This window comes from Protopterus annectens, chromosome 11.part0 (genome assembly GCF_019279795.1).
Source record: "Protopterus annectens isolate FY-2018-M chromosome 11.part0, PAN1.0, whole genome shotgun sequence".
Classification (NCBI taxonomy): Eukaryota; Metazoa; Chordata; order Ceratodontiformes; family Protopteridae; genus Protopterus; species Protopterus annectens.
In genome coordinates this window covers 1,330,687,246-1,330,712,703 of record NC_056745.1, presented here as the reverse complement: position 1 = coordinate 1,330,712,703, position 25,458 = coordinate 1,330,687,246, and the positions used below count along the sequence as shown (strand labels likewise).

At 40.4% G+C, this 25,458-nt stretch overlaps 1 protein-coding gene across 3 annotated transcripts in view; it reads left to right on the top strand.

Annotated features, from left to right (window-relative positions):
- The window catches only part of LOC122815837 (death-associated protein kinase 1-like), a 913,045-nt gene that overhangs the window by 586,783 nt on the left and 300,804 nt on the right, over positions 1-25,458 (top strand). For all 3 annotated transcript variants that reach the window (XM_044088647.1, XM_044088646.1, XM_044088648.1), the window contains one exon: positions 2,223-2,342. In XM_044088647.1, coding sequence (XP_043944582.1) covers positions 2,223-2,342 — 120 coding nt within the window. The remainder of the gene's footprint in view (positions 1-2,222; positions 2,343-25,458) is intronic.

The following is a 25,458-nucleotide window of genomic DNA, read 5'->3' as shown; positions in this document are numbered from 1 at the left end:
ATTGTAGTTCATGTAGTACACAGCCCGGGATGTCATCTGGTCCCATGGATGCTGTATTCTTGGCTTTAGAGAGTGCGTTTTGTACCTGTGTGGCCGTTATTACTGGAATTTGGCAATCTTCAGGTATTGAGATGGGCCATTTAGGGGGTGAGAGGGGGGTGAAGTTGGCACTGAATTGATCTGCCAGGATATTGGCAATATCCTTTGGATCAGTATATTTAATGCCATTCTGTTTTAGCTCAGAGCAGATCTGAGCATTGCCATTTAGATTCTTGACATAGTTATAAAATGCTTTGTGGTTGTCTTTGGAATCTTTGGCAATTTTATTTTTGTAACTAGCTTTGGAGGATTTTATGAGGCATCTCAGTTTCTTACTGAGGCTAGTAAGGGAGTTTTTTGCATCCTGGGATTTTCCTCTTTTCTGCAAAAGTTTCTTCCTTTTGTTGTAAAGTTTGTTTATGGCAGGGGACCACCAGATTGGCTTCCTTTTTTGGATGAGAGCATTTTGGTTCTATTTGGGATGACACGATTCATGCATGAGTACAGTGCCTTAGTGTGGGATTCAGCAGTTGAACTTTCAGTTCCCGTCTGCATGGGTGTCATGAAGTTTGTCACTTCTGACTTGAGTAGCATGAAGTTGGCTTTGGAGAAGTTTTTTATGGTGGTTCCTTTACTGGGGGGTGGGGGTGGGATGTGGATGTTAAGGGTGATTAGCTTATGGTCAGACCTGACTAACGAGGGGGTGACCATAGGTATGGAGCATTGATTTCCCATGTTGGTAATGACCAGGTCTAGGATATTGGAGCCCTGGTGGGACTATGGATTAGTTGATCCAGGGCATTGGAATTTATGAATTCCAAGAACCGCTGCAAAGGTGTTGGGACTTGAGTAGTTTTCCCAGTTAATGGCAGGGTAGTTAAAATCACCCAGTATTAGGGTGTTTGGTTCTATCTTAATATTTTCCAGTATGTTTAGAAAGGTGTAATGAGAATCTTGGGGTATGGTGGGGGATCTGTAGCAAGCTACAATTTGGATTGCAGTCTTACCTAGTGTTAGTTGCACTTGGAGAATTTCAGACACATTGTGTTGGCCAACTAGCCTGGTGGTGTGAATATCCTTGGTGAATATTGACACTCCTCCACCTTTAGTGTTTTGGTCCTGGTTTGGTGGCCGAAAAGTGTGGTAAGAGTTGTAGCCTGGTATTGCAGGGGTGCTCTCTGGAGCCTTGAACCAGGTCTCAGTTACTGCACAGATATCGATGTTCTCCATTTTTAGGAGTGCCTCGAGAGAGTGCATTTTGAGGTTTAGACTTCTAGCATTGAGTAGCATTACCTTCAGATTTTGCATGCTTGTACATGTTACGGTGGTGGTTTTGTCCTTTGAAGTTTGCCTAAGCCTTAGCCAGTAACCTGAATTCCAGGGGCGACAGGTGCAGACCATCTCTGGCAAAGCATCATGGTCTGTCAATCTTGTCATCCCAGGCAGACTATATATATGTATGTGAGTGTGTGTGTGTGTGTGTGTGTGTGTGTGTGTGTATATGTATATATATATATATATATATATATATATATATATATATATATATATATATATATAAAAATAAATATATGCATACATATGTGTATGTTTGTGTGTTGTATATGGATTACATTTCAAATCCCGAATCCAAAACGCGGAACATCAAAATCTCGAGACGAGAATGTTGAAGGCTTACAATCACGAACGACCAATCTTTCTCAGGGAAAGGAAACACTTACCCATCAGGTAAGTTCAACACACTGGCCTATGTAAAAAAAAAAAAAAAAAAAAAAAACACCTAGGTGGGGGGCTACACCAACCACACCCCTAACTATATATACCAACTCTGGGACCCCACTACAGTGGGGAAATGGGCATATTTCCACAAGCTGGGCAACTGTTTCCTTTCCGTGTGAAAGATCGTCCATTTGTGATTGTAAGCCTTCGACATTGTCATCTGGAGATTTTGACTTTCAGCATTCTGTGATTCGGGATTTTGAAAGGGGAACCTTGTGTGCGTGTGTGTGTGTATATATATATATATATATATATATATATATATATATATATGTGTGTGTGTGTGTGTGTGTGTGTAACGTGTAGAATATTATTGAAGATTGTTAAAAATACTTTGTTGCATTTAATTTTGCTTTTAAGATCTGGGATAGAATGCTAACATTTCTATTCATTTTGTATTGCAGATGGAAGAGACACCATTCTTCAGTGCCATGAGAGGCTGTAAGTCTTCCACCAGAAACATGAGTATGGATTTTGCTGAGTGGTTTGTTGAACATTCCGGTGATCTCTTGCACAGAAATTCTGTTAGTATTTGATCATAAGTTTTGCATAGGTCTGTACATTGGAAGAAATGATGTTTTAAATCTAAATGTCATAGAGTATTGATTTTTTAAACCACAGATCATCTTTGATGTCAGGATTAAAGGATTTATGAAAAGTTTGTGCTTCATCCTAGAAAAGAGGTGAAATACATGAACTACTTCAGTTTTGGGCACATTACTGACATTGAAAACCAGAAGTGTTCCCAGTACTTGATTCAGTGTGATGCAATAAATTAACATACATTTTTACAAAAATTTGGAACAGCCTTGTGTACATTAGAATGAAACATCCCTCAGTAACGGTATATTCATATTTATCATTACAAAAATATGATCAGCTGAATTGTATTCTTGGCTTTGCCTCTGTTTGTACTGTGGCTACTCAGCAAAATGTAGCACTAAACTGCCGAACATTAAAGGTGAATGTGTCCATTTACCAGCTCACACTACTATAGGTAATTGATTTGAAGTGTCATTAAGTGTTGCTTATTCTGAGTATTTTGATTGCTGGTTGAAACATATCCCCCCACCCCAATTGTCAGGGGTACTGCAGTGTGATTGCTTCATTTCAGACTGAAGTGATTGCTTGATTTCAGACCGAACTTCTTTATAGAGTTGGTTAGAATTCATTTGGATAGTTGTGAGGCTCTGAAAAGGGTTGGAAGCACGCTTCTCAACTGTCCAGAAAGTCTAGATTTTTTGCCTTGTATTTTTGGACTGTTCCTTGTAAAATTTGTGGTTTTCTGACAAATCACTTAGGACTGCAGTCACTACATGACTGACATTTGAGTTTCAGACTTTATATCCTTCAGAAAATGCATTCTAATGCAAAACCTGTTATTCTAACAACGTTCAAAGTTTATAGAAGCAGTTTTAAATGTGTCCCTGATTTTGGCCCTTTGCCCCCCCCCCCTGTTATTTTGGTTTTGTCTAGAATTCTTTAGAAAAGAAGTTGAGAAGTATGGCTGGAAGGTATGGTTATGTTAGATGTGGGTATCTTGCTAATTTTATTGGGTGGTCCACTGTAATTTTGGAGGAGGAAGATTATTGATTCTGATATGTTGCCTCATGGATGGTTTGGTGCCGGTGGCTGTGGATTGTCAGATTTAATACAGATTTAGTGACTTCAGCAAAATGGGAGGATGTAAACAGAGGACTGCTGATTATAATAGTAGTGTTGTTTTTGTAACTTGCTTTTTGCCTGCTAAAACTGTTGTGTCAAATTCAGAGGTGTATGGCACTGGAATGTTTGAGGTTAGAATTACAGTCTTAGGTGTGTTTTGTAGTTGAAACTCTTTTGTTATTACCAAAACTTGTAATGAAATCTGAATGAAGGTGAAAGCGATAGCTTTTCAAAGACAACCTCAGTGGTTTTTAGTTCAAGTGCCATTACTGTCATAGTATGACATTTTGCTTTACTCTGTTTTCATTTTTTTAATTTTAAAGCAGAGCAGCTTTTATTTTACAAATATAAAACAATCTGGTATACAATTCAAACCAAAGAAATTGTAATTGAACATGTCCTGAATCATACAGAGCAACAAAATGAAAAAAGAAAAGGGAAAAAAAAACACCACCAAATTTCGTCATAAAAAATAAAGATGCAGCTCTCCAGAATTTAATACTAGTACTCTATGTTAAATTTGTAAAACAGCCCTTTGTCATTCTCCACTATGTCCTATTAGTTTTGCCATGCAACACTCGTACATTGCTTGTCCATTTTTCTTAAGGGTTGTTACTAAAGTGGAAATACTAAGTAAAGTTTGTTTTAGTCTAAGAAAGCTAGCAGCAGTGTAGTCATGACTTAATTTTACAGATTTGCTGTTTATCGTAGCACCATACATTCTCCCTGCTCACTTATCCATCTGTAGTCAACTCAGATGAATTTAACTTTGGAGGTTTAATGTAACTTTAAAACTATATGTTCTGCCCCCCTCCCCAATTTCTAAGCCACAGCAGTGCTTAACACCCACTCCAAACTCTTTTTTTCAGTCTTTCAAGACATTGCAACCAAGCAGTCATCTTATATATTTCTGAGTGCCATTCATGCTGTCTTTCAGCCATTACCTTTCCTGCTATATTTTCACCTCCTCTGTCTATGTGAAAAGTTCTTCTGTTTTCAGGCTTTTGCTCTATTTCCACCTCTTTGTTAGTGTTTTTTCCCTTTTATGTTATCCATGATAATTATCTAAGTTGGTCCTGCATTTCTTCTCTTTCTCCCATTCCCAAGAGGAATAGTGATCCCGTGAGGGGCAGTTTTACTTCAAGTCACCATTCCTATTACTTCTGACAGGTGTATTTTAAACATGGTTAGGCCTTCGATACTCTAGAAAATGTGCCTCCACTGCTGTGTTCCCCTGTCCCCATCTCACACATTCATCAGCTTGTTGGTGTCATTGAAACCATTCTTCTTATTCTTAACGTGATTTAAAAGTATTTGGTGATGCTATTCCATGCAAATATGCATAATTTTCTGGATTTAGTTGCCTTTCCCGGCATAGTACAGACCCACATTTAAGTTTGTTCCTGTATCAGTATTCCTAACATATCTGCTCAGGTAGTCCTCGATTTCTTTACTAGTTCTTTCTCTATTTTGCAGAAACAACTTTTGCACTTTCAATATCAAATGTTTATGATTAAGAGATGTTTCCTTAAGATTTACTAGCTATTTTTTTAGCCCTGTCTAGTACCCGTCTGTGGAAGGCTTCTAGATTTTCCAATTTTAGTTCCCTAAACAGACTATGAAATAACAAGAAACTGTTATTCATTAAATTATACTCCATGCTAACTTTGTCGCACATGATTATTTTTACCTTTTATAGCAATTGTGGTCCAGTAGCTTATTTTTTTTTAACCGTTTCCATTACCAGGTCACTGTTTGCTTCCTGTTGTCCCTCATTGTGGCTCCATTTGAGAGTATATACTCTCTCCATCCCTTGAAGCTTTTTAAAACAAATATTTGTTTGATTTCCTTGCTTATTATCTCATTTGTAGGTTGCCCTGTAGCCTGTGCTCCTTACCCCAAAACATCCCTAGTAAGTCACTATATTGTGCCCTGGGGAATCTTTTCCACAATAATTGCATTCATCTTGAGAGAAATATTCCTTCCTGACATTTAGTATAAATTCCTAACTGAACTGGTTTTATATAATGACTTATCTCTGGGACACCCACTTTCCCTTCCCTCTAGATAAGACAACTTTTCCCCCAACTCACTCGTAGCTTAACGTCTGACCATATGAAGTCCTTCATTTATGAAGTGACCATTCCAAGTATGTCTTGGCCTGTGGCTGTCCAAAATGATTGTGATAGATATAGTATGTGTGATAATATATGCCAACAGAGAATCAAAACTTGCTGATTAAGGTGTAGTACCAGCATCTTCCACCTTTGAAGGTTCTGCTTAATCTTTGTTAGGGCTTCCCCATATAATCTTTGTAGTGAACCCTTAGGTGTTTCCTGGAGTCGAGTCCCTAAATATTTAAATTTTCACTCCATATTCACAGATTTTTTTCTTAAGCGCAAGAGACTATCTTCTGGATTAATCCTGATTTCCTTGCTCTTTTCTTTATTGATTTTATACCTTAAGAAAACTTCAAACATATTCACAAGATCAAACAACTGCCCCACATCTTCTCAACGTTCTGTCAATGACAAGGTAATATTGTCTGCAAATATTCCCCATGGTACCCTTTAATGTTGGTCGCCTTATTGTCATGGCCAGGGTCTCCCTATATAAAGCAAGACATAAGGGAGACAGTGGGCATCCCTCAAATTAGCTTTGCCATATTTTGAGAGACAGACTGATATTTTCACCTTAGCTGTCAGGGTCTGTATTAAAAGCACGAACGGTCGGAGTGTCGACAACCTCTTGATCGACACATATGTGAAGAACGACCATTACGGCGAATGGCCACATCATCAATTTCTTTCCAAGGGAAAGAAATTGATAGGCCAAATATGAAAAACACAATATAACACACACTATAAAGTAGGGGTCTTCACTCCCCCACACCCCACAATGTAGGGATGTGTGCCCCCCCAACTAAATATACTAACTCCGAGATCACTCTACAGTGGGGAAAAGGCAGATTTAACAAAACAGACAACCAATTTCTTTCCCATGGAAAGAAATCAGTGATGTGGCCGTTTGCTGAAATGGTCATTCAACACATACGTGTCGATCAAGAGGTTGTCAACATTCCAACTGTTCGTGCTTGTAATATAGACCCAGCTGTCATACCTCTGGACAACTCCTGCAGTACCTGAATAAATGTACATTCCCCTTTATTGAATGCTTTTTCTGCATCTAGTGAAACCAATGCCATTTTCTCTTTCTTTCTCTGAACATTTGGAGTATTGCCTGTTGTCTGATTATATTGTTGCATGCCCTTTTCCCTCAATAAATCCACATTGATCTAACTCAGATTTGGCACAAGTTTTGCTAGTCTTTTTGTTGGAATTCCCATAAATATCTTATAATCATAATTTAAAGCTGTAACAGGTTTAAATGGCTCTGATAACAAACAGATTACTCCTTTCCTTAAGAAGTACAGCTATTATGCCCTCTTGCCAGGGTTATGGAATTCTCTTTGGTTTTAGCACCTCATATGTATCAATCTGAGTTGGAGTGTTAGCTATCATGGAAGCTGCTGTTGAGATTTGCATGTTAGAGGTAACAATGCTACACTTCTTTATATTTAATTTAAGCCTGTTTCTAATACACCATTGAATTAAATTATTTTAGCCCTTGGTGTAGTAACACAATATTGGATATTAACTGAGCGGAAACTCACAACTTATAGTCATCAACAACTTTAGTTAACCATTTATCTGGATACATGTAATTCAGGCATAACTTTCTGTAGGAAGTCAGACTGAACTGCAGCTTGCTTACTACAACAAAATTACTTTGGTAGGTCACCTTAACAGGTGAGTCATTATTTTGCAACTCTGTTGGTAAAATCTGGAACAGGCTCCCTGCTGAACTTACAGCAATTCATTCTATAAACCAATTTAAAACGTTTCTCAAAATATACCTAAAAAGTCACTGGCTGTGCCTCTGTACCAACCCTGACTAACCATCACACCATTCACTTTACTACCTTTCTATCTGTAGAAAAGTCTTAAAAGTCTGTAACTTTGACTACCACTCTCAAATGTACTGTACTACTGAATGATATGCTACCTTACCCAGCCTTGTACCACTAAACTGTTTATGTTCTAACAAGAAAATTAATATTGTAAAGTTTTAAGTATGTATGTATTCCAAGTTTTCAAGTATGTATGTATTCCAATAATTCTGTAACTTGTATCTGTATGTAACTGTATAAAGCTGCTACTATTTACTCTTCTGTATCTATCCACATGTGGAGCTTTTCTCCCCTGGCCTCCGATGAAAATGGACCTGTATCCAGTCGGACTATCCCGGTTAACAATTGTAAAATAAATGAGTGACCCACGCAGTGGGTGGTGATGCCTAATTGGTAACATGCTGCTGTGTTCCGTATGTACTACTAATGCATATGCAGCATTACTGAATGCGCTGTATGCTCCTCCGCATCTTAATGTATAAGCTGATATCTTTCTTTTAGTTAGAATTCCTTGGAGCTCACTAAGTGTCCAAGCATACCACCTCATCAGTACTGCAGTGTACTGCGATCAATGAGCATATGTTAAAGCATTCAGGAGGGCAAGGCATCAAGCAGAGAGAAATGGCAGCCTAACGTAAGGGGTTAAGGCAAGGAGTTGCCGATGATAAAGCCATAACAAATAAAAATGGAGGATGCTGCACAGTGGCAGCGGCATTTATCTTATGCGTATACCTACAGCATGTCTAAATAGAATAGATTAATGCAGACTGGTTTCCATAGCAAGTGAAATACACCACCTGCATAGTAGGTGTAAAGTTAGCAGATCTCTGTCTGTTTTTATATATCTTTCTCACCTAGAGATTGTTCACAATTGAAAGATTTGTCAGCCATACAGTACAAATGCACCAAAGTATAGCTAATCATTTAATGAAGGGATAATTGGCTGTTGTGTCAAGCATAGTTTTTGATGGGCTTGCTGAGATGATCTACATTAATATTTTTGCTGTTTGAACAAATGGTGTTTATTGAAATTTCATCAAAAATTATGTAAGAAATCAAGTTATTTGGTTTTGAAATGTATTTTTCATTTAAAATATTACATGAATTGTTGACATAATATCAGGTTGCAGGTAAATTCATCCTCTTGTATGCACTGATCCTGTATTGCAGTAAGTGTTTTGTGTTACGGGTGACTAAAAATAGCTACACATTTAATTCAACTAAAACAAACAGTCTGAGTGCTTAAGTACAACCATGTGCTCCCTGAGCTAATAAGAGTTTGCACAAATAGCATATGTACATGTAAAAAATCTAATTCATTAGTTTGTAATCAAATACTAGCCACGTCAAGCTGTTTGATAAGCTCAGTCTGCACTTTTCATTTTTTTCATTATGGTGCATTCAAACAATTCTCCAAGTTTTATTAATGACATTTTTGCCATGCCTCTGTGTGTGTGTGTGTGTGTGTGTGTGTGTGTGTGTGTGTGTGTGTGTGTGTGTGTGTGTGTGTGTGTGTGTGTGTGTGTGTGTGTGTGTGTGTGTGTGCGTGTGCGTGTGTGTGCGTGCGTGTGCGTGTAAACAGTTGATCTTGTACACTAACTGTGCTATTGATCATCTCTCATACTCTGAAGTGACAGCATTATGAGCACTATGAGCAAGTAGTCTGCTTCTCACAACCCCCCCTCTGTGAGGGTCTGCTTTCCAGACTGCCCCCCTTTGCAAATTCCTGGATCTGCCACTGATTAAGGCTAGGGAAATCTTTTTGTAACTACTGTTGTAGGTTGACATTAATCCTGAGTTAAGCTTCAGAATGTCAATAGCATATACATTAAGATTAAATCTGATGTTGTCAGTCTTCATTCATACTTGACTGTTGGGTACGGAACCGACTCTGCCGTTATATCAAGCTCACGCCAGCCAAAAACTCTCGAGCTAAGGCTACCCATGCTGCCTCTCTTCCCTTTACCTCAGATCTCATTTGCCGTATAGAAAATAGGACCCATCAGCTGTGCTCTCAACTAAGTGCTAAACTTTTTTGATTATAAAATGATATTGTCTATCTTTTTTTACTAATTTATTCCTTTCTTACTTCCTAAAACTATTGTTCGTGTAGGTTAGTTGTTAGTAACTTGTATCTACCCCTTTTTCTTACCTTTTAGGTATTCTGACTTACCATAGTGGGTATAGGCTCCTCCTTCCCTCTACCTATGGGTAATTCTTGATACCATTGCTGGTATCCTTAATTTCCCCCTCTCTTTTTCTTACTCTTTTTGTGGGTATTCTCAGGTACCATTGTTGGTATATATATATATATATATATATATATATATATATATATATATATATAAAATATTATCCTTACTTCTTGTTTCCTCAAGTGTTTATGTCTTGTGTGTGTGTGCCTTCTTTAGTGAAAATGGCAGAAAAGCAGAAGGGAACCACATGGTTCAAACTATGCAGGGACTGCGGCAGAAAGATGCCCAATTCCGATGGGCATCTTTCATATTTTTATTGCTTAGGTGTCCCTCATTTTAAGATACATCCACCTTGTGAACTCTGCAAGGGTTTCAGTGCTCACACCCTTGCAGAGAGAGATGGAACAAACTAATTCTCAAGGGTTTACTAAAATGCCCATTCAGTGAAGCTTTATCTGAGGCGGAGACATCTAAATCTCTCAGGACAGATTCAAAGAAAAGAAGCCCCTCGGTACCATCATCTCCCAAGGTATGTGAGTCTAAGTCTTCTAAGTTTCAGGTTCTGATCCTCCCATCGGAACCAAAGCCTAAAGTTCCTAAGACTGCACCGACTCCTGCTCTGGCACCAAAACCTGCAAAATCCCCCACGGTGCTGTATATTGTTGAGACTAATCAAACTGCTATGGTGCCGACCTTGTCTTTGGTACCGACCCACTCCCGGGCACCAACAGTGGTCTCCTCAGATGTTTTGGTTCTGTCTTTCCCTGCCAATCAAGTGTCTGTTCAGCAAACCACAGTGTCGATGGTCAAAGTACTAAGTACCCCCAGGACTAGATACTCCCCATCTATAGACCACTTTTTGGGTCAGAGGTTAAGTCCCTTTGTAAATAGACCGGAATTGCCTTCAGGGATGTCCATCCCCTCCTCCAGGAACTGGACGTAGTTAGATTGATGGATCAGCACTTGGCAGCCAGAGGTCTTCCTGCTCCCCCTCACAGCTCCTTCCCTCCTGGAGCCAAGGTTTACTCTCCAAGGACTCCCACATATCTTCCTCCTTAAACTTCTCCACATGTCTTGAAGCCCATTATTTTGACATTCCCGGTGCCAGCTACTTCAGTACCAATGGTGGATCTCGTCTTGGTACCGGAACCATCTCTGGGGTCTTTGGCTCCATTGGAGCTGTCACACCCATGGGACTGTAATTTGGCTGCAAGCTCCAAGATCCCTGGATCAGCTGTGATTTTTTTCCACAGCAACGTCTACAGATCTTGGTGCCTGGCAGTTATAAGTCCTCTCTCGGCTCCTACTCTGGGAGGCAGCTCGTCAGAGTGGGGTGTGACCCCTGTTCCGAGGTTGTCTTTCTCTGTTCCTGGCTCCCATCCCTCTTTGGGTGGGCGTGCCTTCCAGCTTATGGAGAGAGTCCTTGCCTCAGCAGGCCAGCAGTTGGCACCATCCCCATCGGAGTGTCACATTTATTTATCCTCTGGCTCGCAGCTATTACATTCTGCTACCTCGGGAACAAGAGCAGCAAGATACCCTACTGCAGGCTCCCCCTATCTTTGGAGTCCTCCTCAGACCTTCCCCCTGGGGAACCACCGCTTAAGAAATCATGCAAGAGGAAGCACCTGGATTCTCCTGAAGAATCGGTCACTGAAGATACAGATTTTGGTGAAGGGGAAGGGTCCCCACGATCACCCCCTGAAGATGTCTTCTTTGGAGACATCCTGGAAATTCTGAAACAGAGGGGTGATTGGAAGTCCTCAAACCCATCCTCCGAGGAATCTGTCTTCTCGCAGAATTTTCATGCCTGGCCATCTACTTTTTGGGTACCCCCCCCCGCAGATGAACTAATCAAGCTCATTGTGCAGCATGCATGGAAGGCTCCTGACACCACAGAGCCAATTCCCTAGAGGCCTGACAAACTTTTCTCACCCCCTGAAGATCAGCCTCACTGGTCGAAAGGCCTAGCAGTGGATGCCATGGTGGTGGTGGCAGCAACTAAAACAAAACTCCCCAAAGAGAGTTCAACTGTCTATCCTCCAAACTGAGTGCCTTGGACAATGGACAGATTTGGGAACCGGGTCTTTGCTTAATCGACCTTTGCTATTCGGTCTTTGAACTTCTTGGCACACTTCACCCAACTCCAAAGGGATCTGATAACTGAACTCTCAGAGGCATTAGCAGGAGCAGTGTCTGATGAGTTCCAGGATAAGGTTGCCTCCCAGCTTGCCACCCAAGAGTCAATTTCCAACTCATCTATGTGGCTTATTGCACATACAAGGCAGCGGGTACAGGTGTTGCCATTAGGCGCCACACCTGGATGAGCTTGTGTGATTTTGTGGACCCCTTTAAGTCTTCTTTTTTCAACAGTCCAGTGGATGCTAATTTGTTGTCTGGCCCAAAAGTCAGAGACACATTAGCCAGGTATGAGAAGGATGGAAAGACCCTTTCTGCTGTGGGCATGCATTTTTCCCCTCGTCAGCGACCTTACTCCAGGAATCAGAGGAGTGGAAAGTTGTGGTTCAGGAGGACCCAAGGGCCTTTTCAGGAAACACACGGAGAGTATTTCCCCTGGGGCAGGGGAGGGGAACTCTTCAGGAAGATGCCCCTCCTGTGGGAGAGGGGGCATATGTAACCAGGGTCCCAGGGATTCCTTCTCTGGACAATCCTACCAGCACTCCTTAGCGGTGGCCTGATTGGATTGCTTACCTCTGGAAGCAGTTGGGGGAAGATCCTCTCGGCACCACTCATCCTGGCTCACAATAACATCGGATTCCTGGGTGCAGACCACAATTACCAGAGGTTACGAAATTCCCTTCAGTCTTTGCCCCAAACCACAAAAGCAAATCCTCGAAGTTCCACCTAGTCAGAGAGATATAGCAGTACTAGAGATTCCAAAGCTGCTTCTAAAAAGAGTCATCCAAACAGTCCCACCAGACCAGATAGGATCCAGATTTTACTCTATTCTTTTTAGTGCCAAAAAAGACAGGCGACTGGAGGTCAATCTTAGACCTCCTTATACTAAAGTTTGTATGACAAACAAAATTCCAGATGGTCACGGTTCAGTCTATCCTGCCTTTTCTGGAGAAAGACGATTGGATGTGCTCTATAGATCTTCAGGATCACTACATAAAGATGGACAAACGCTTCAGAAGATTCCTCCACTTCTGGCTAGGAGCCAGTCATTACCAATTTTGAGCACTGCCCTTTGTCTCACCACAGCCCCCAGTGTATTTACCAAATGTATAGCAGTTGTAGCAGCTCACTTAAGGCTACAGGGATTCTGAGTGTTTCCATATTTAGACAACTGGCTCCTCACCTACCCCACCAGGCATCTGCTGCTTTACGCCGTGGACTATGTTCTAATCCTTGCTGAGTCCTTAGACATTTCAATAAACAGAGAAAAATCACAACTGTGTCCCACACAGGACATAGAATTTATCGGAACAAAACTAAACACAAAATCCTGCATGGCTTCCGTGCCTCATCACAGACTGGTAAAGTTGAGATTGCAACGCAAGTGATACTCTCTCAAGACAAGGTTCCTGCTCACCTAGTTTTGCAACTTTTGGATCCATGGCAGCGACAATCACTTTAGTTCCCCTGGCAATGTTCCACATGAGGCTACTTCAGTGGCTCCTGGCATCACAATGGTTACTGTTAACTCACCAAATGTCTCATCCAATCCTCATAACAAACTGCTGCAGACAGGATTTATCTCTGTGGATGAAGCCAGAAGAGAATTTATGGAGTTGGCCTTTCTGCCCCTTATAGCCCAAGGCCGTAGTGACCACGGATGCTTCCCTGATAGGAAGGGGGGGGGGGGGCATTTTCAGGGAAGAACAGTCCAAAGTACTTGGTCTCTTAAAGTGGCCAATCTGTATTTCAGTGTCCTAGAACTGAGGGCAGTGCTTTTAGCATTGCAAGCATTTCAGTCTGCCCTTCCTTCAGGGACAATTGCTATCCAGTCAGATAACATGTCAGTGGTCTGGTACATCAACAAACGGGGGGGGGGGGGACCAGGTCCTACCCTCTATGTCAAGAAACCCTAAGAGTTTGGCAATGGGCAGTTGCCTAACACTGCTTTCTGATAGCAATGCATATCCCGGGGAACTCCAAAGTGATTGCGGACAAACTGAGCAGAAGTATTCTATGCCTCACTAGTGGCCTCTCAATCCTGCTGTAGCGATGAAGATCTTTCGTCAATTGGGTCAGCCTTGCTGCGACCTGTTCGCCTCTCCCATAAACCACAAATGCAGCAGCTACTTTGCCCTGGTCCCCCCTTGGGGGGAGTCCCCGAGGGATGCTCTTCTCCATGATTTTCCCCTGGGACTTATGTATGCCTTCCCACCAATCCTTCTAATTCCCCAATTTCTGAGGAAAGCCCAAAGGTTGAGAAGCAATTTGATTCTCATTGCACCTTATCGGCTCCATCAAGTCTGGTTTCCCTTTCTCTGGCATCACATAGTTCACCGCCCATGGACTCTGGATCCAACTCCAGATCTGTTATCTAATCCTCAGAGTTTGATCCATCTGAACCTACAAAATCTCAAGCTGACAACTTGGTCTCTCGACTTCCAGTAATTGCCAGGCGAAATAATTTGTCCTCCCCAGTACAAAAGTTACTTCTGGCTTTTCATAAACCTTCCACCAGAAAACTTTATCTTAGCAAATGGAAGAGATTTGTTTTTTGGTCTGATGAAAATGGTCTTGATCCTTTCTGGGCTCCAGTTGATAAGGTCTTGGAGTACTTATCCACCTTATTTCATTTTGGAGCCTTAACTTCTACCGTTAGAGTTCATTTAGCTGCTATTTCAAATTTCCGTAATGGATTTGATGATCATTCTTTAATGTCTCACCGTCTTTGCAAAACATTTCTTAAGGGCACTTTACATTTGATACCACCTTTCAAAGATCCCATAGCACCTTGGGATGTAACATTGGTCTTGCAATGTTTGGTTCATCAGCCCTTTGAGCCAGCAGCCACCAGTGATCTCAAGTTTTTATCTTGGAAGACCCTCTTCCTGGTAGCTATCACCTCCGCCAGGAGAATTTCAGAGTTACAGGCTTTGTGTGTAAAGCATCCGTATATCATTTTTTCACAGAGAGAGAGTATCACTCAGAACCAATCATTCCTTTCTGCCTAAAGTAGTGTCAGGCTCCAGTATCAATCAGATCATAAATTTATCAGTCTTCTTTCCAAATTTCTCAGACAAGGGAGAATGCTTCTTGCATTTGTTGGATGTTCACAGACAATTATATTTTTATTTGGACAGAACAAAATCATCTAGAAAATCGGACCAGCTGTTTCTATCCTGTACAGGTACTAGATTGGGCAAATCAGTTTCAAAAGTCACTCTGTCAAAATGGTTGACAGACTACATTACATTTGTTTATAGTCAAAATAAACTAGACTTACCAACAAAACTTAGAGCTCATTCTACCAGATCTGTTTCCACTTCAGTAGTTTTTCATTCCAGAGCTTCTGTGGATGACATATGCGCAGACGCAACTTGGGCTACCCCTCATACCTTTATCACTCATTACAAATTGGATATGGTCTCCAGGGGAAGAGCATCCTTTTTCTCTATGGTGCTCAGGAGTATCGCTTTCTTAGGGCCTCCCATGAACTAAAGTAGCTGGGGACTCTGTGCCAAGAGTCAAGTATGAATGAAGATTGACAACATCAGATAAAGAAGTTATGTTCTTACCATAACATTCCATCTGTGTTGTCGATCTTCATTCATTCTTGACATCCCACCCTCCTGCCCTCTCAGAGGGACTCCTGAAGGTTGGGAACTAGTCCTGTGGTCCTAGTAGGGTTGTTGCTCAGACAAAGCTTCCATTATTTTCTTCATAATGGGCAAACTCAATCTGACGTAAAGGGAAGAGAGGCCGTATGGATAGCCTTAACCCAAATTTTTGGCTGGTGTGAGCTCGATATAAAGGCCGAGTTGGTTATGAGGAGCGGAACTGAACCCAACAGTCAAGAATGAATAAAGATCGACAATACAGATGGAACGTTATGGTAAGAACATAACTTCTTTTTCTAGGTAATTCTTGTGTGATATTTAACATTGAAAACAGTAACAATACCAAACAATGTTGTTGGATGCTGCAGTGAAAGGTACCTATTTCAGACAGTATAGTTTGTAAGTTTGTACTGAGATCTGGAAGGGACTGTTTAGTAGATAACCCCTAAGCCAACTTGTAGTTGATGGTTGACTATATCAAATGCTCTGATCATATTGATAAAAGGACACCAGATTTAAATAAGTTAACCTTCGTATTACTGCATGTAGTGTTGGTCACACAAGTAAAGCAGAGTTAAGGACATAGTGCAATGCTTGATATCTTCACTTAAGAAATGCAAGGTCTAAACTTTGATCCTGACCTTTGTTCACTGTCTTTACAAAGCTTCCATGTTCTCCCCATGTCTTTGTGAGCTTTTGTCCACCTATCATGTATATGCTGAGTGTTTCCCCCACAAGGAAGGAATGCTTCGAGTTCAAGCCCAGCCCTCCCAGCTAAACTTGAGAGATCAGGAAATCAAAATCCATCCCGAAATGGACATCAGAAATGTACCTGTCATGTTGAGCAACCCTTTAGGCTTCAGCTGTGATCTGCCTTATCTTCTAAACTGGAAAACATTGACTACAGGCTATGTGCTGCATCAGGATTAGCAGTATAAAAATTGGATGTTGTTGATTTGGTCACTTTGACTAGTGTCACCAAAAGAGAGATGGATATTTGCCATTGCTAGGTGTATTGAAGACCTGACGTGCACCATGCTAGTAGTTAGAGGTGAATGCACCCTTGTTGTCTGGTGTATGCCTGCCATAAAAACTAGCAAACCTGGGTCAGTAAGCTACTGTCTGACTGGTGTCCAGTTGCCCAGACTGGGTTACCTTGTATAGCTCTGTTGAGCAAAAACTAGACATAAAACCCATTAGCCAGACAAAAAATAAGCTAAGTATTCCTACACTGAATATAGATTTACTGACATGACATGGCTTGGAAGTGAATGACTTGATGGTCTGTATGGCGTAGACTGTGCATTCTGTGTATCCAGTAGTCAAGGCAGAAGGGCAGTGCAGCTGTCTTTTGGCCTGGGATCCAGATTCTGTTACTCAGAGAGATGACTGGTGATGGACTGACTAAATCAGCAAGTCAGAGGTGCTGCAACCAACTGGCACAGAGTGTAGTGAAAGAGAGGGTTCTGAGTACAGTAATGGATGTAACCAGAATCAGTGAGAGATGCATGGTTATCTGACTCCAGTATAAAGATAGAGCAGTCTTCATGATCTTAGCCTGTGCTTCACAGTAGGGCTGCAATGGCAAGGAAAAGAGGACATTCAGACAGCAGATGTAGGACTTCCTCAATAAAGTGGGACAAAATGTGTTGGCCTTGATAATAGGGGACCTCCGTGCTCATATTAGAACAAACAAAAAAGATGCAAGAATTGCCTGGGTCTGTATGCTATGGGGAACAGGAATAATGAAGGAGATGCCATTCTAGATTTCTGTCTGGTAAATTGCTTAAGGGTGGCCAACAAAAGGTTTTTCAAGAGGGGCAGTCACAAGATCACATACAAGAGGGTCAGCATTTAGCTCAGATTGGCATGCAACTTAGGTGGGCTTCATTTTAGTAGAAAAGGACACAAGCTTCTAATCGGAGAATGTATAGCATGAAACTATGGTGATGGCTAGAGTCAGCTGCAAACAGTGGCCAGAGAAATCCAGGAAATTATCAAAGGAAAGACTGCAGGAAGGAAGAAGTGGGAGATAGAAATATGGACTAGGCTAAGAAGGAATACTGTTTGGCTAACAAAATGGCTATGAGAGCAGTTGCAATAGTAAATGACAAGCCATCAGAGATCCTCTACCTGTTTCTGGAAAGTGACTCAGATGGCACAAAGAAGTTCAGATAGAAAGATGAGGAAGTTAGCAAATGCCATTCATGAAAGCAACAGCTGCCTGCTTCACCAGTGCAGGAGGCATCAAGTGTAGAAGGACAGAGTGTTTCAAGAAACTTCTGAATGAAAAATAAAAACTCTCACGACCTTTACTACCACATACACAGCCTATGATCAGATGAAGAAGGATCCACCCTAGAAGAAACATAGAGTGCACTAAGGAAAACAAAGTGAAGGAAAGCAACAGGCTCAGATGGAAGTCTTGTCAGATTTGATCAAGTTGTTGGGCAGGTTAGTGGAGAAATGTCTCCTGAGGGTTCTCATTTGTATATGTATATATGTGTGTGTGTGTGTATGTATATATATAGATATATATATATAGATATATATATATATTTATATGTGTGTGTGTATGTGTATATATATATATATATATATATATATATATATATATATATATACACACACACACACACACACACACACACACACACACACACACACACATATATATGTATTTATGTATGTATATGTGTGTGCATTTGAGAAATAGTATAGGTATGTTGAAACAACTTGCCCTCCCAATTATTAGTTTTACTGTCCAAGTCACCATGAGCCAGAATTGACCTAACCACTGTTATGCATAGTGGAGCAGCTTGTGCGCATTTGAGAGTTTAAGCAGTGTTATGTTTGCTTTAATAGAATGTTTTTGTTTGGGATGGTGACATTTATGCTATTGTAATTGGGTATAAATTGCCACAGTGAAATAAAAGTAAACCTTGGCAGTGTCCTGCATTGCCTCTGACTATTTAACCTACAGATATGCATATTTTATGCTAATAAGATATCTCTGAGTTTAGCTAGATGTCCATGATTTTCTATGATTTTTGTTCCTAATTCTGTGTTATGATGGTTGAGTGGCATTAACATATGTAGTTTTTTTTAACTGCAGTTAATCTGGAAGAGAAAAAAAAAGAACACTACTGTCACCATGGAGCTTCACCCTGTTTTAGCATCATCCTTATACTGCCTACTAGTGTTGATTGCCTCATGTATACTTTTGGACCACATCTTTTAACACATACTGAATCCCACCCATGAAATGTGCATCTGTTTATCTAAGCTGGAAACTAATCTGTCTATCCCATCCATTATCAATAAATGGCACCACAGCAACAATACATTATCACATCACCAAAACATTAGTCCTGCGTATGCTGAGGTAGTAAAGAAATCCTTGCCTAGGCCTCCTAGACATCCTACTCTCTAACCTCAGCCCTGAAATATACTATAATACTAGTACCAGACCCACATCTGTACCCACACCTACTATTACTGGGAATTACCTGTACTACAAGCCTATCCCTTTAATATACAAAAGATCTGTAGTCATTGGTGACTCCATTGTAAGGCATGCAGACACAAAACTTACCAGGTTGGCAAATGATAGGGTGATGGTTAGCTGCCTGTCTGATCCGAGGATTAGGGGTATCTCTTGTACCCTTAGATCGCTGTACTGCCTCAGATACAGTTACGACTTTGTAGTAATTCATGTGGAGATGGTTTCTTAGGCACACCATCCTGCAGGAGATGTAGAAAGACATTGACTCTGATCATGTCTTCAAAGAGGACAAGGCCATGGTATTAATACCATTCTGTTGTCACCTAGAATGATGCCTAAATTCAAGGATAACATAACTGGCTTCAGTAATTTGTAAATTTGTGTAATTCTAGGAGGATCCATTTTCTGTCTGCTTAAGATGAAAGGGTAAATAAATCCATCTGCTTTGCCAGGGTTGGCCTGCATCTTTCACCTTTGGGTTTTTGCATACTGGCTAAAATGTTTTCTGATCCCATAGTGCCCTTTTTAGTCAGATGTTCACCTGATAGACATCTTGATGTAGCAAAATTCGATCTGGATAATATCAAGGTAGCACTGCTGAATACCAGAAGTTTAAACAGCAAAGTCTCTGAACTTGATTCCATCTATGTGTAATTATAGAAACCTGGTTCCATTGTAGTGATAACACTCCCAGGATTCCATGGTGCAGTGCCTGCCATTGACCTGTAGACCTATGACCACTTCAGAGCACGCAGAATACCTCAGCCAATTAGAAAAGTTAACAGATGAACCACATACTTTATTAATGGGAGACTTGAACTATCCACAAAAAAACTTGCAAATGTTTACTCCCAAGAATACATATATCCTGAGATTTCTGGGTTTGTAAATGCCAATATACTTGACTAAGTTATCCCTCTACCCACCAGAGGTGCTAATCTTCTTGATGTTGTCCTCACAAACATTTCTCCCAATTGTACCACTTTGCTTATTACCCTGTCCCTTGTCAAACCTGATAATCTCTCTGAGATCTTCTCTTTGAAAACCTGTTTTATGGCCATTTGCATTCAGGGATTGTTCCAAAAATAATTATTTACTAATCTTATCGATAATCCCAAATGGTATATCTCCCCAGAAAATCTTGTATGAAGCTGTTGCCTACTCCTCTGAGTTTTACTCCCTGTTGGTTAGATACATTGATTGAGACATCAGTATCTGTATCTGTATGGCATAAGCATAAAGGCAAGTCTAAAACTACACCTATATGGTGACACTGCCACATCAACAAATTATAACAAAAAGAAAATATAAATGTTCGTCTCTAAAAGATGTGCTCTTCATCATTATATTCCTCTCAAAGATGTTATGAAGTATAATGTTTGTTATGTTAATATAGTTTGATTACTTTTATATGAATGTAAATTTGCCTATGTAACAATAAGGCCAGCTGTGAACTTGGAATTGCAGCTAAGGCCTTCCTTAGCTTTATTACGAATCTTAAAAGTAACCTATAATTCTGTACTGAACTTATCTCCAACAGTACCACTTTTTTTTACCCAATGGACATTGCTGTTATTCTTGTGAATAAATTCTCTTCCATCATCAGTCCACCTACCATCCCCTCTGTCCACTCCTTTCTGCCTAACCCCTCTTGTGATTAATTTGGATTAAGTCTTTTTAGCACTTTCTAAAAAAAAAAAAAAAACTATTTCTTTGGGCCTGATAATATCCCTGCATGTTTACTGAGAAGTGTAAGGTCCTACCTAGCAAAACCCTTCCTGTAGCTCTTCATCCTGCGTCACTCTACTGATTTATGTTCCCGAGGTGCGGAGAATGGCAGTTATGGTACCCTGACATAAAGGTGATCCCTCTACTGACTCAGGAATTGCAGGTCTGTTCTCAATAGTGTTATTTGCAAAGCTATGGAATGTATTATAGCTAAATGAATAAACAGTGATATAGGTGACAGAGCAGCCAAGTCTGATCCATTTATTTTGAACCTGGAAATAGGAATAATAGGCTGTGTGATTCCTAGAAGCCAAAAGGGAGCGCAATCATGTTGAGGTGGGTTAAGTCTTGTAGCCCATTGACATGCTTCAGTAGTGGTCCACCACATATTTTTTACTGTAGGACATGACCATGTAATGTGTAAATAATCTGCTGCCATGGGTTGCAGTGCTAACAGCAACTTGAAGACATCAGACCCCACTTGAATAGTCTTGCTGGGTGATACTACCAATAATGCCAATAATGTAGCAGTTTAAACATTGTGAACTGATGCTTGCTTGGAATGGTGGGATATGCTTTTGCTTGTATGAATTCGAATACTGTGGGTGTAGATGGTAAATTTCCACAACCTTAGAGTCACTTTTCCATAATATGATTTATAGTATGACATGACAGCATGGCACGAACTTTGTTATACTGACTAGCTTTTAGATTGCCCCTCTACTCAGGAATCTTAACCTTTCTTTTTTATCATTTTTACATTTTCATATGCTTTAATATCCTCATAGACCTTATATTTGCATAGCAGTGATTGTACTTGCAAATACTGCCAGCATAGAAATCTAGTGTCCTTAAATCTGAATTATAAAGCTGTGCTCATCTGTTTCCCAGATCTCAGTTAGGAATAAAATGCTGAATTTGGCCCAATTATTTCAATATCTGGTTTCCCCATCAATTAGAGAAGTTCTTAAGCTTCAGAGGCTTTTCCATAATATTCCATTGATTAACCTATTCCCCATTTTAATGTTTTATTTACCACCCAGGATTCCCAACCTCCAAGGCACCGGACTTTGTTTGTGTCCTTATTAGTTTGTTTTGGTTGTGGGTTCTCAGTCATGGCTATCTCTGTTAATAACCAAGCTGAGAGAGTAATACGTCTAGCCCTAATGAACTGGCATTTTGCTGTCACCTAAGTACATCCTTGAAGAGTTAGTAAGCTGAAACCTCCTTATTGTTTTGGCAGTGATACATTTTGTCTATTTATTCTGGAGTGAGATATATCCCAGATGAAACTAGATATTAACAACTAGAATTTATTAGGGTAGTTTGATGTGTATAAATAAAGTAGATGTCTCATTAAAACAGCATTATGAGTATTACAAAATCTTAATTATTTGTATTTTAACTAAATATAGTAGAAAATATTTCTACCATCAGGTTTATTTATTTATTTATTACATTTTGTTTACCATAAAAGTCCACTGGGCCATAACAGTGCCCATTTTCAGTGGAGGCCTGAGAGACAATCTTCACAATGCTACATACATACAGATTGATAAAGCACAAGCAGCAGTACAAAAGTTCAACAAATATACATACATACAGTTTTATACATCATAACCAACAGTAGAATATGTACAATAAGATGAAAATACTAAATACAAAATAACAGTTATGTCAGATTGAACTGATAAAGGTCAGGCAAGGTTCAGGTAACAGTGTGATATATACCGTTTGTTAGACTAAAAACATATGTAACAATAATAACTGATTAAACTGCCTAGGAATTTAGGTAAGTAAAGAAGAGGGAAAGTGAGTAAATCTAGCTATTAGCAGTACAGGGTGATTGTTGATACAGGAAGAAGCACAGAAGATGTGCTAAAATATAAATTGACAAAGTGTTTATGAGTCATGAAGGAGGGTTAACTATTGAGGAGATATAGAAGATGGTATAGGCGGTGAAAGGGGAGGAAGAAAGCAGGGGTGTGTGAAGAACAGGGTGAGATGAAAAATCAGGTAGTGGATTGAGAGGCATTAGCACAAGGACATAACCAGTGGGAGGAGAGGTAGTGTCTCAAAGGTTTTTTGAAGATATGGGTATTGCTAGTAGATCTAAGTGGAGGTGGGAGAGAGTTCTATAGCTTAGCAGTAGAAAAGGAGTTGAGCCAATGTCCAGCGGTAAGGTTGGGAGTTTCTGCATGTACAGACATTTGATTTTCAGAGCTGAGGGGTCTGTTGGGGTGGTATAAATTAAATAGATTGGAAAAGGCTGGGCAGCTGGATGGGTAATTTATTATTTTACGGGCAGTAGTTAGTTGTATATAAGTGAGGTGATGAGGTAGTTCTAGCTAGTTCAGTTGCTGAAGAGATTTGCAGTGGTGAGATAGGTGTTGTCCATTTGTGGCAAACCGTGCAATTTTATTATAGCAAGCTTGAAGTTTGGATTTTAGATTGGCCTAAAGGTTTGTTAAGAGAGGAGCGCCGTATAGTAGAGCGGGGAGAAGGAAGGAGGTAGAGAGGGTTAGTTTGGAAGAGTAGTTGAGGTAAGTCTAATGGCGATATAGAATGCCCAGTTTCTGGTGTGCCTTTTTAACATTATTGTGAATGTGCATGTCAAAGGTTAGGTGTTCATCAATAGTGACTTCTAGGAGTTTGGTATGAGTGACAACCTGAATAGAAGTGTTGTCATGGGAGTGAATAGAAAAAGTGTCTGTTTATGGTGTTGGATTTCTTAGGGGAGAACAGTACTAGTTTCATCTTTATTTATTTATTTATTATTTATTTTACATTTGTTTACCGGGATAGTCCGACTGGATACATGTCCATTTTCAGCAGAGGCCCAGGGAGAAAAGCTCCACATAGACAAACTTACATAGATTACACAGAAGTTAGCAAACAATTATAAAAACAAAGTGATTATATACAATGGGTTAGTAGTGTTCCCTAGTAGGGACTCACAATTCTCATGGACAGACAATTAAAAGTAAGAGACATCAGAATGGAAGCAGAGCTTGGTGATGTAGTTACAAGTTATGATAATTGCAGAATATGCTTTTAGTTTATAACTTAATCAGGGTTGGTACATGGGCGTAGCCAATTCACTTTGAGATACTGTTTGAGGTTTTTTTGAAGAGACTTTTGGAGGATTGTAGGGTTATATAGTTTGGCAACGAATTCCAGGTTTTGCCAATGAAGTTGGCAAACAGGGATTCACCAGCAGAGTTATTAGCTTTGTGGGTTTGGACCAGTAGTTTATCAGCTGACCGTAGGGATCTTAGGTTGCTATATGGCTTAATAATATTTTTAAGTGGGGTGGTATCCTCAGGGTGGTACAAAATTTTGTGTGCTGTTAAGAATTGATTGAATTGAATTAAGCTGGGCAGTTATAGCCACTCTAGTTGTTTAATGTTCTGGCAGTGGTGGGTTCTCTAGGTGGAGCCAGTGGCGAATCTGGCAATATGATTGTAGCTATGTGACAGTTTACCTAATTCAGATTTGTTGAGGTTTGAGAGTACAGGCGAGGCATATAAAAGAGTAGAGAGTAGGTGTGATCGGGCGATTGCAGTCCTAGCCAGTGGGGTTAAAAATGTCTTGTTTCTATGCAGTGATCCAAGCTTCTTATTGATGGTCTGTATGGTTTTGTTGACCTGTAGGTCAAATTTGAGATTATTGTCTATGATAACCCCTAGCAGTTTGGTGTGATTATCTGGGGAAATAGTGGTACCATTGTTAGATGTGACAGGGAATGAAAGTGTGTTGGATCTACTAGTGGGAGAGAAGAGTAGAAGTTTAGTTTTATTGGGGTTCAGAAGTAGGCGTTGGTTGGTGAGCCAGTTCTCGATAGTGTTAAATGTATTTTGGGTTAAGATTTGCAAGTCGGATGGGGAGGTGGCTGAGCAGATGAGAGTGGAATCATCTGCATATTGAATGCAGGTGGCTTTAGGGATAGCAGTTTGGAGGTTGTTGATAAAAATAGAGAAGAGTAGTGGACCTAGTATGGACCCTTGAGGGACACCAAGTGTGAGAGGTAACTGGCTGGTGAGTTTGCCCTGCCATAGTACCGCCTGCTGTCTACCAGTCAGGTAGGACTGGAACCACTGGATAGTAGGCTTGTTGAGGGAAATAGATTTTAGTGAAAGAATGAGAAGTTCATGGTTGACCATGTCAGAGGCTTTTGATAGGTCAAGAAAGAGGGCAGAGGTTAGCCTATAGTCATTCCTGTTTTGGTTTATGGCAGTAATAAAGGAAAGGAGGGCTGAGTTGGTGCTGTGGTATGGCCTGAAACCATGCTGGGAGTCTGATAGTAAGTTATTCTGTGAAAGGTATTGCATTAGTTGCTTGTATACACATTTCTCCATTATTTTGGCTAGTGGGGAAAGAATGGCAATGGGTCTATAGTTGGATATGTCTGAGGAGCTACCACCTTTATGGAGTGGGATGACGTGAGATATTTTCCAGAGGGAGGGGATAGCATTTTCGGATAAGGTTCTGTTGATGAGGATAGATATGGGATATGCAATGGCATCTCCAGCTATTTGTAGGTACTCTGCATGGAGGAGGTCAGCAGCAAGGGTGGTAGGTTTTAATTTTTTTAGAAGTGTTTTGATAAAACTAGTGGATATTGGTTGGAAGCTAAATTCCAGGTGATTGTTAGGTAGATTAGGCATGTGGTTTAAGTTAGAGAGGGTTAGTTGATTTGCTAGGGATTGGATTGTTTCAGTGAAAAAGTTATTAAAGGCGCTAGCTATGGTCTCTGGGGAACTATGGGTGTAGTTAGCCGGGGTTGGGGTTGTGGAGTGACCTGGACAAAGTAGTTGATTTAAG